General features: G+C 45.8%; 1 protein-coding gene across 1 annotated transcript in view; it reads right to left on the bottom strand.

The window, feature by feature from the left end:
• DNAH3 (dynein axonemal heavy chain 3) overlaps positions 1-7,574 on the bottom strand; it is a 108,588-nt gene extending 101,014 nt beyond the window's left edge. The window contains exons 1-3 of the mRNA XM_044981127.1: positions 7,531-7,574; positions 6,803-6,925; positions 4,446-4,547 (exon numbers count right to left, since the gene is read on the bottom strand). Of these exons, the coding sequence (XP_044837062.1) occupies positions 4,446-4,547; positions 6,803-6,835 (135 nt within the window). The 5' untranslated portion in view covers positions 6,836-6,925; positions 7,531-7,574. The remainder of the gene's footprint in view (positions 1-4,445; positions 4,548-6,802; positions 6,926-7,530) is intronic.
• Between the last annotated feature and the right edge of the window lie 3,387 nt (positions 7,575-10,961).

Genomic DNA, 10,961 nt, shown 5'->3' on the forward strand with positions numbered 1-10,961 from the left:
CTGTATGTTTATATAATGCTCATGAAAAGTTCCAGATTGACAGGCCTGAAGAATGAAGTTAGAGACGAGCGACAGCGCAGGCAGCAGTACTGCAAGCTTCCCCACACAGCCCTGACAGTGAGCAGGGCCAGTGCAACCACTTAGGCAAACGAGGTGGCCGCCTAGGGCGCCCTGTGGTTGAGGGCGCCTAAAAGCCCACTCAGGTGTGGAGGTGGAGTGGAGGTGAGCTGGGGAGGGGGGGACCGGGGAGGGCCTCCCGCAGTAACGGGGGGGGGCTTTACAGGGGAATCTCTCCCTGCCCCAGATCACCTCCACTTTGCCTCCTCTGCTGAGCACACAGCCCCCACTCTAAGTCTCCTCCAATCGGCGCCACAAGCCTGGGAGGGGAGGAGAATTAGAGCGACGGCGGCGTGCTCAGAGGAGGAGGCGGAGCCGAGGTGAGCTGGGGCAGGCTCCCCAGGCGGGGTTAGCTTCCGCGGGAGGGGAGCTCCCTGGCCGGGGCTAGCTGCCGCGTGGGGGGGCTCCCCAGGAGGGGTTAGCTTCCACGGGGTGGGGGGGCTCCCTGGACGGGGTTAGCTGCAGGGGGAGTAGCTGCTGTGGGGGGGCTCCACGGGCGGGGGGGTGGCAGGCTCCCTGGGTGGGGGGCTCCCCGGGTGGGGGGCTGGGTTAGCTGCCGCAGGGGGCTCCACTGGTGGGGGGGCGGGGGGCATGGTTAGCTGCCATGGGGGGGCAGGATTAGCTGGGTGGGGGGGGTGGCGCAAGGTGGAAGTTTCGCCTAGTGTGCAAAACTTCCTTGCACCGGCCCTGCCAGTGAGCCTCACCCTTGAGCAGGGAAAAACAAGGGCACATCACTCTCCACAACCATATGATCCCTTGGCCATTCTGCTGAACCAGCCACCCAGAGAGTTGGCCAGTGTCAGTTCCAGTGGTGTTTCCTATGATGTGGATTTTTTGTCGCTGAGAAACACTAAACTTATTTCATGCAGGCCACTTGAGAGGGCCACTTAGGGATCTGGGGCAAAATCAGTACTTGGTCCTGCTAGTGAAGGCAGGGGGCTGGACACAATGACCTTGCAGGGTCCCTTCCAGTTCTATGAGATAGGTATATCTCCATATATTATATTATTAACCCATGTAAAAAATACATCTAGTTGATTTTTATCTTCAAGTATATATTTTATATCCTCATTGGTTTGATTTATAGCCAGCATAGTGATGCTCTTACATTTATTCCAGCTTTGTCTTGATGTATAATATATTCTAACAATGGCAATTTAGAATGAACAGCTCATTTGTCATATGACTGTATATGGTAATATTCTTGAAAAACAAATGGTGTTCTTAACTTATTTCAGTCATTATTGGAAATTCATTGAATAATTTGAAAATGTGTCTGAAATGTAGACTGTTGTGGAAAAAATAAATGATGTCGGGCTTAGGCAGCAGAAAAAAGCCTCTACAGCTTGTGACCCCTGAAGAACTGACTACTGGCCTTCTGAGCTACTGTATCAAACATGAAAGCTGCGCTTTACTTAGAGGAAGAAACAGTCCCCCTGCTGGCAGCCAGGAAATGCCACATTAGACATCACGTAGCTGTATCTAGCTGCCCCCTTCTGAGGAACACCATCTATCACTTTACACAGCCTGACTAGCATATATAGCAAACAAGCCAATCTGGTTCATGGGAATGACAGTTGGGGACAGAAGTGGTGATTTTTATTTTTCCCAGTGTGTGCTCCACCACCGCTCCGCCTGAGCTCTGCCTCTCCCCTGAGACCCCACCCTCTCCACCTCTTCCCACCCCTGCTCCGCCCCCTCTCCGAAGGCCAAGCCCTCAGTCTGCTTCTTCCCGCCCCCACTCCGGCCCCTCCACCAAAGCCCCCCACCTGCCTGCTGCTCGCTGCTTTCCACCCTCCTCTGAGCATCTCTGCCAGCTGCCAAACAGCTGATCAGTGGCCCCCGCCGAACTGCTGTGGCTGGTGAGTGCTGAGCACCACCTATTTTTTTTTCCCCGTGGGTGCTTGAGCCCTGGAGCACCCACGGAGTCAGCACTTATGGTTGGGGAGACATTGTCTCTACCTCTCATAACATCCTTCTGATCCTGTATCACTCTTAGAGCCTGATCCTGCATACACTTACACACGAGTAACTTTACATGTCTTCAATGAGGTCTTATCAATCAATAAATGTATCAACAAATTATTTAATAGTCTTTAATCTTACCCCATCTCCATTTCATTTCTTCTTTTTTTTCCTACATTTTTGTAACTGAATTTTTCCTCATCCTCCCCACTTCTCTATCCCTTCAAGCCCTCTTCAAGCAGTGCTATAAAGGGATCTACTCTGTTAATCAGCTGAAAGAAGAGGAAATGTTTGCAACGCTTATGCCTAAATGCTTGTGTAACACTGACAGACCCCGGTCGTCAGTGGGTGGGATCAAACTTGGGACTTATAGAGCTTAGTGCATGAGCCTCTACTGCATGAGCTAAAAGCCATACGGCCAGTGATGAGCTGCCAAAATCTTAACAACCGGTTCCCTATAAAAAGTTCTGATTTAAGGGGGGAGCGGGGGAGGGGCCGGGGTAGAGGGAAACATGCCCGGGGGCCCCTGCAGGGCCTGGGGCAAATTGCCCCACTTGCCCCCCGGCAACCCTAGAACTTACAGCCCCCTCCCCCCTTACCTTGCCGGCAGCTCAAAGCAGCAGGACAACTCAGGAGCTCAGCTGAGCTGCCCAGCTGCTGGCCATGCTGCAGCTCTGCGGGGGGGATGGGGGGGGGATGGGGGAGACATCCTCGTGGGACCAGGGGCCCGGGGCAAATTGCTCCACTTGCCCTGCCCCCCCACGGCCCCGGAGTTTGCAGCCCCCTTACCTTGCCAGCAGCCCAGAGCTCAGCTGAGCTGCTCAGCTGAGCTGGCCATGCTGCTGCTCTTCAGGGTGGGGGAAGCGGGGGAGGTCCTGGGGGAGACATCCTCGTGGGGCCAGGGGCCCCTGCAGGGCCCGGGCCAATTGCCCCACTTGCCCCCTCCCATCCCCTCTGGCCAGCCCTGGAGCTTGCAGCAGGACCCCCCACACCTTGCCGGACCTCTCAAAAAGCGGCAGCAGGACGACTCCAGAGCTCAGCTGAGCTGCCCAGCTGGTGCGGGTGGCTGGCCACGCTGCAGCTGGGGAGAAGCGGGGGAAGGGCCGGGGGAGCTTCAGCCTCCCCAGCTGGGAATCCTGGGAGCAACAGGATGGTCCGGCCCACGGACAGGAGTTCTTTGCCCACCCCCTGGCCCTTTAACAACTGGTTCTCCACGGAGGTCTAATTTTAGCAACCGGTTCTTGGGAACCTGCTCCAGCTCACCACTGCATACGGCCCTTAGCTAAGGCTGTAGAGCAGACTCATTAATCTCTCTCTCTGTGATCTTGGTGCCACTAGATGGGAGAGAACACCACACCTAGCTTGTTCCATCTGTTAAACTTTATGTCCTGTAGTCCCAACTTTAATAGGACAGCTCACATATATAAAGGCCATGGGATGGGATCAGGTAGTAGATTCCTTACAGAAATATTTTCATACCCAGAGCGAGGAAATGCACATGACTATACAGCATGAATGTTCTTCAGATCATGGTTTCTGTAGCTCCCATTTTAAACGCATATTCCACTTTCTTCTCACATTTCATCCCACTTAACCTTTCCTCACCTAATAAAATAATGCAATGAAAACATAGCTACTTGCTTTTTCACCTCTCTTTGCAAGACATCATTACTAGCATCAAGTTTTTAATAATTTAAAATAGCTTTTTTTAATAGGCTATTGACATCCTGCCTTCCATTTCCTCACTTCTCTTTTCATTCCTTCAGGAGCTGCAATTAAATGTGTCTGCTCAGCTGGCCATCACCAGATGACCTCTGGAAAGGCAGAGTATTAAGACATAAAATAACTTCCTTCCATTTGTGTTACTGATGCAACTTTTTTTCTTCCCCAGTCTATCATGAGCTTTAGTAAAAAACGATAATGATACAGTTGGCCAATTTAAAATAGATGATAAAACCAGATTACAACTCCTGCTGTGGGTTTTTCTTATGATCGATGTGGCTAATCTTATCAGTAAGGAAACAGGCATTCATACTGCTATTAAAGTGCGCTCATACTCCCTAAAGTCACATTTGAAAGTTCATAGGCACTATTCTGTTCAGTTTCTTATACCTCGCCCATCACATGGTATCTGAGAGCTTTCCAAAAGAGTTTTCAGTAATGTAACTAGCATAGGTAACTAGGCTCTTGTATAATTCTATAACATTTGGAAAGGGGGAGAGTTAGATAAATCTAAAACCTGATTAGCAGCCTAGGCTGCCCTTTTACCTCATCATCTGCTTAAAAGCTAAAAATATACAATGCCTGCAGGTATTCCAGAACTCGACTTAAAAGTTTTATATCGGAGAAAAGATGACACATACCTTATACAGTTCTGAGGGTTCTGTTGTGGTTGCCGCCGGCAGAGGTGGTAACTCTGGTATCCCTTTGGAATGACTCATATTATACACAGAATTATTTTGGGACTAGAGAGAATAAAAATGTGTTTTACAAAAAGATATTGAACTGCATTACTTGACAAAGGACTTTATTCATGAAGGATGGAGTCACTTGATTTTCTTAGAAGAACAGTATGTAGCAACTATTCAAACATAAGAGAAAACTGATATTCTTACTCAGAGCAAATCAGGTTTTCTGGCAGCACTGTCATCTTTGACCTCTTCACAGCCCTATGACAAATGTGTCTATTTCAAAGAAAAACCTGACTTTGAAGGCATCTTTCACTCGTGGATAAAGACTCTGGAGCAAAAGCTGATATTCCAAAATTTAGGTTTAATAAAAAAAAAAGTGCTGTTAGAAAAAAAAATTAAAATGTTTATCAAAGTCTGCCTCAAAACACAGATGGCTCACACAGTTAGGAGTAGACAAAAGGACCACAAGGAAGTAACGTGGCCAGCATGATTTCCAACCTCTATTGATTTCCCTGTGCATCAGGGACCCATTTTGTAGATAGGTGAACTGCAAGCAGCATTTCACTGTCAGATCAAACAAGACTCAAACCCACACCCTTCAGGATCCTGGCTAGCACCTTAACCAGTCAGTCACCACACCTGTTTTGCTTTAAATATTTGCTCTAGCAGGTTTGGAATGAACTAAATATTGCAGCATTGTAACAGTTAATGCATACCCGAAAGTGAAACTGACTAATCCTTGTCTAAGCTGAGTGAAATGCAAAAAGTAAATACAGGGCTTTTACTGAGCAAAGGAAATTAGAGTTCAAAAATTATTTCAATTTCAGTTCAGGGACGGGCTGATGTGCTGAGATAGCTTTCTGGGATTCTATGTGGAGTTTTCTCAATACATTTCCCCCTTTTATAATTTCTTCTTTGTGTGTAGGGTTCAGGAGGTGCCCAAGGAAATTATATAAAGTGACACTAGCAGCAAAGAATGGTGGACTTGCAGACTCTAAAATTTTACATTGTTTTATTTTTGAATGTAGGGGTTTTTTTTACATAATTCTACATTTGTAAGTTCAACTTTCATGATAAAGAGATTGCACTATAGCACTTGTATTTGGTAAATTGAAAAATTATTTTTTGTTTGTTTTTTTACAGTGCAAATACTTGTAATCAAAAATAAAAATAAAGTGACACTGTACACTTTGTATTCTGTGTTGTAATTGAAATCAATATATTTGAAAATGTAGAAAACACCCAAAAATATTTAAATAAATGGGATTCTATTATTGTTTCACAATGCGATTAATCGTGATTAATTTTTTTTAATCGCTTGACAGCCCTAATATATATATATGTATATAAAAAAACCCAGGTAACATTCCATATGGAGCTACAAAGCACATTACAGGATCACAGAAAGCTATAGTACCATACTGCAACAACTATTGTTTGGAATCTTCCAAGTCTATATCCATTAATAGAGCCATAAATCCCAACTACAGCAGATGGGTAAGTGATGGCAGAAATGTGTAACATTTAAGTGCACAGTATTTGAAGGCCAGTGCATTAAATCACGATCAAAAGGGCAGGTATTATCAGTTGTAATTACACTTCCAGAATGTATTCTTATTTCGATAGGATGTTTCTTTGATACATTTTGTAGCAAGAGGCTATTGACTCTTGATCCATGTGGCCATAGCAGAGAAGACAGTCCAAACTGTATTCAGCCAATCAAATTCCTTCTTTTTTGATACCCAGTGAAGAGCTCATTTATAAATGGGATTTATAAAAGAAGGAATCTGATTGGGCTCCATAGACTATTCTCCAGCACACTAATATACAAGATAAATCATAGTTTTGGACCATACCATGGTCCTTTATCAAGCAAAACTCCACTGAAGTCATCAGGAATTTCGCTTGATTAAAGACTGCAGAATTTACTGGTGTTTTTTGTTTGTTTTTAAAGTGAACAAACAATAGAGTTTATTAGGTGCTTGTTCTTCCTTAAAGTTCCAGGAGTTGGTAAGAAAGTGAATATTCCTGCTAAGGCAGCTCTTGACATGCTATAAAAGCAATTCCAAAAATTAATATCCTTTTAACTTAGCGTGCTTGAGCTATATTACCTTTTCAGAGGGAATACTTTACAGAGGCTAACGTGTGATTAATATTTAACCGCGTGGAGCTTCTTTGAACACGCTGCTCTGTAAACCAGGAGTAAAGATCATGAAGAATCCTTAACGATAAAGTGCCAATTGTGTTCAAGGTTTTCAAATTTCATCGTGAATACTTCACAGAGCCCCAACAATAAATCACTCACTTACCCTCAGGGGCCTTGGAGTCTGTGTTGGCTTCATTGTAAACTTTGGTCAAATTGTTTCTTGATGGTTAAAATGTATAGATTAGGTCAATATTTTTCTTAAAATAAATAAGCTCGTATTAGCTACCTGCATACAGAAAATTAGGGAAATAGTTTCAGGACATAGTTTCCATTCAGGAGACTAGAGAAAGTGTTATAATAGATGCCTGCTTTCCGGACACCCCAGCAGCTGGAAGGAAACAGCTCTCTTGAAACTCCCTCCACCTGTCTCTTCCTCAAGTTGTCTTCTCCCTCTCCCATGCTGGCCGCACTAAGACCTCTTCTCTCTGCTACTCATGCTCTCTTCCTTTTCTACCCCACTTCAAGCTCACTTTTTCCCTGCATCTCATCTCAAACTCTCGTCTATCCTCCTCCAGCTGTCCCAAGGTTTCTTCCACCCACCTCCTTCCCCAAGCTCTCTAGCTTTCTTTGCTCCCATCCCCAGCTCTTTTCTCTGCCTCCTTCCATGCTCCTTTCTCCCCAAACCCCATATTCTCTTCCCTTCCCTTTCCCACTGCCTCCCACTCACTCCTTTTCGAATGCCCCAAATTTGTGGTTTTAAGTAAACAATTTCACACACATTTATTGCTGTGAAAAGTGAACAAACATCAAAGTGTGAAGGAGACAGACAATGCCCACTAAGCCTCTTCCTAATGTAGTTTATTGGGGCGGGAGGCAGGGGAGGTTTGCTACCTGCTGTTGCCCTTCTTAACCACCTCCTTGCCTGGCTGCAGCTCCTAGCGCAAGTGAACTTCTCTGACACTATGCCTTTCATTTCTCAGCCTGGTAGCCAAGGTGACAGCATTTTCGTTGCTAGGAGACATAAGAATGACTCCTTTTCCCCCTCCCTGCTTTCCCACTCCTCCACAATGGCTGAAGAAAAACTCCACCCAGTGTAATCTTATGTTAGGGTGACCAGATGTCCAGATTTTATAGGGACAGTCCTGATTTTGGGGTCTTTTTCTTATATAGGCTCCTATTACCACCCACCCCCTGTCCTGATTTTTCACATTTGCTGTCTGGTCAACCTATCTTATGTACTGCTGTAGCCAGGGAGGAATGGTTCAGGAATGGGTCTGTCATTGCTACGGGCTTGTTTACTATTATACTGCTGAAAATTACAGGGATGTTTTGGGACAGATTATGGTTACCTGGGGTAAGGCTGGGGAAGCCACCCATCCAGCAGAGGAGAGGCAAATAAAAAACCTCAGGTCTGAAAGGGAAAAAACACAGGGATTCAAATCCCTGAATCCAAACTGCTCTAGGCACTTTTGATTATGGTTCTGAACCAAAACCCATGGGGTCCCAGAACTTTAGGTTCAGATGTGGGTGCTTAAACCCCCATGCTGCCCCAGCAGATTCATCCTGCTCCCCCCTCAGATCCACCTCCCGAATCCACTTGTCTTTCACCATCTTCAGAGAGAGAGAATCCTGGTATCCTGACTCTCTTCACCATCCAAGTTATTCACAGGCTCCAGGGTGGCCACTACCCCACACTCAGCCTGGTACCTCTCCCCTTGCAACCCCCTCAAGAGGGCTCTGGCAACTACACACCTCCCAGTGAGTCTTCTGCAAATGATAAAAGACAAAAACACCACATTACCTGTGGGCAGGGCCGCCCAGAGGATTCCGGGGACCTGGGGTCTTCGGCGGCGGGGGGCCCTTCCGTTCCGGGACCCGCCGCCGAAGTGCCCCGAAGACCCGTGGCGGCCCCCCCCACCGCCGAATTACCGCCGAAGCCGGACCCGCCGCCGAAGTGCAGCCCAGTCTTTGGTGGTAATTCGGCGGAGGGGGGTCCCCGCCGCAGGTCTTCAGGGCACTTCGGCGGCGGGTCCCGGAACGGAAGGGCCCCCCGCCGCCAAATTACCACCGAAGACCGAGCTGAACTTCGGCGGCGGGTCCCGCTCCGTCTTCGGCGGTAATTCGCCAGCGGGGGGTCCTTCCGCCCCGGAGCGGAAGGACCCCCCACCGGCGAAGACCGAGAGCGAAGAAGCTCCTGCGCCCGGCCCCGCAAGAGTTTTCCGGGCCCCCCGGAGCGAGTGAGGGACCTCGCTCCAGGGGCCCCGAAAAACTCTCGTGGGGGCCCCTGTGGGGCTCGGGGCCTGGGGCAAATTGCCCCTCTTGCCCCCCCCCCCCCCCCCCGGGCGGCCCTGCCTGTGGGTGAACATTTTTCACAAAACATTCCCTCTATATGCGACCTCTCAGTCCTCATCCTCAAAGGAAACCTACATACCTTCAAAAGATGAGCCTGGATGTTTAAATTCATAACTTTGCTAGACAGTAAAAATCATGGACTGAATAGAGTCACTGAATTTATTACAAGAATCTACAACCCCTCCCTCCCCCATGACTGGAGAGATGTTAACAGGCCACTTCACCTTGAATGATCCCTTGAAATATGTGTTAACTACTTACGTTAAACAATCTGTTCCACCTTGTATTTAACTGTGACATTTCCCAGACCTGAAAAAAGCTCTGTGTAAGCTCGAAAGCTTGTCTCGCTCACCAACAGAAGTTGGCCCAATAAATGGTATTAGTTGCTGACCCACCTTGTATCTCTACTATTCTGGAGAACCAACATGGCTCCAACAACACTGCATACCCTTTAATAATGTCAGATATGAATATTTTTAGTAGTCTTAGAAAAACACTCTTACCTTTCTCTCTCTCTCTCACTCCTGTCTTTGAGTATTTCTTTTTTGCTGTGCATCTTTGAGTCCAGAGCCTAATATAGGCAGTGGAGCAAATTTTGAGCTGATTTGGGGCCCCATCCTTCAGTTTAATAAATGGACAGATCCTTACACCTGTACAGTCCAACTGAAGTCAATAGGTCTCTTCAAGGGCACAGGGTTCCATTGTCCCATTGAGTCTGTTAAAGCAGCTCATTCATAAAGCTTCATTTTACTTTAAAAAGACTGTTGCAGAATTTATACAGAATATTCAAGGGAACTTGGAAGGATTCCCCCCTCCCTCAACAATATAGAGTGCATGTTAAAAGGGCAGTATATGCTGATATATCTTTTTTAAAAAAGTTTTCATCTATGTTACTAACCACCTTTGATTACTAAAGCCCCAATCCTCTGTGAAGCTCCTTGCAGTATCAGGGTGCAAAATGGAAACAATTTTAAAAACCAAATTTATTTTTCACGAGCTGGGGTATTTACTTTTTTCATTTCATTTAGCTGGGACAGTTAAACTAGATTGGTCAGTTTCACTCTCGTGAGCAATCAGTGTCATGGTCAGGTTCCCATGCCCTAACAGAACTCTGCGATGTTTTGGTTACAAACACTATTGAAGAATTTTTAAATCTAATAAAAAAAATTTCTATTTTCATTGACAATTTTTTAAAAAATAGTGAAACCAATTATTTTCAGTTTTGTAACAGTCTTAATGATGACTAAAAAGTACTAATCAGAAACTTGAATAATTTGCACATTTCTGAACATACTTAGCATTAAAACTTCAATACAGCAAAAGGAACTAATAAAGTAAAATTGGGCCGTTCGGATCCTGCATCTGCCACCAGTGTAATGAATCCATAAACATCCAACAACTTCCATTTCACTATACTTCATACTAAACCACTCAGAAATTCACAGCAGCATTGGGAAAACCATCAACTACTCCTACTCTGAAGGCAGGATTAGTTCAACAGTTCCAAGAGCATCCAGTAACAGGCAGTGATACATCCTTATGCTAGCCCGTTCATTACAACACCCTATCAAGTTCCTTACCAAAATTCTTCCCACTCTATACCGTGTTTTGCCAACTTGCACGATTTTATCAGGAGTCTCATGATGTTTGGTGACCTTCTTAAAGCCCCAGTTCCTGGAGTAAAGAGGGATTACATGAGACGCTCTGCTTTTATTTATTATTTTAAAGTAACATTATATCTCTCGTTTTTTTTTTTAAATTGAAAATGTAGTCAAAGTGTACTGAAAGCAAATAAAGCAAAAAGCAAATAAAATAAACCCCAGTTTTAGAAAAAATCATGATTTTTAGAAAACTGATTTTTTTAAAAAAGGTTCTGACATGGTTTTTTAATGCTTGGGCACCGTACTGTACACTTCTGTTATGGAGTGTGATGTCTGTCATTGACAGGCTGCTATCATCCACCCCCGTTT

This window comes from Mauremys mutica, chromosome 11 (genome assembly GCF_020497125.1).
Source record: "Mauremys mutica isolate MM-2020 ecotype Southern chromosome 11, ASM2049712v1, whole genome shotgun sequence".
Lineage (NCBI taxonomy): Eukaryota > Metazoa > Chordata > Testudines > Geoemydidae > Mauremys > Mauremys mutica.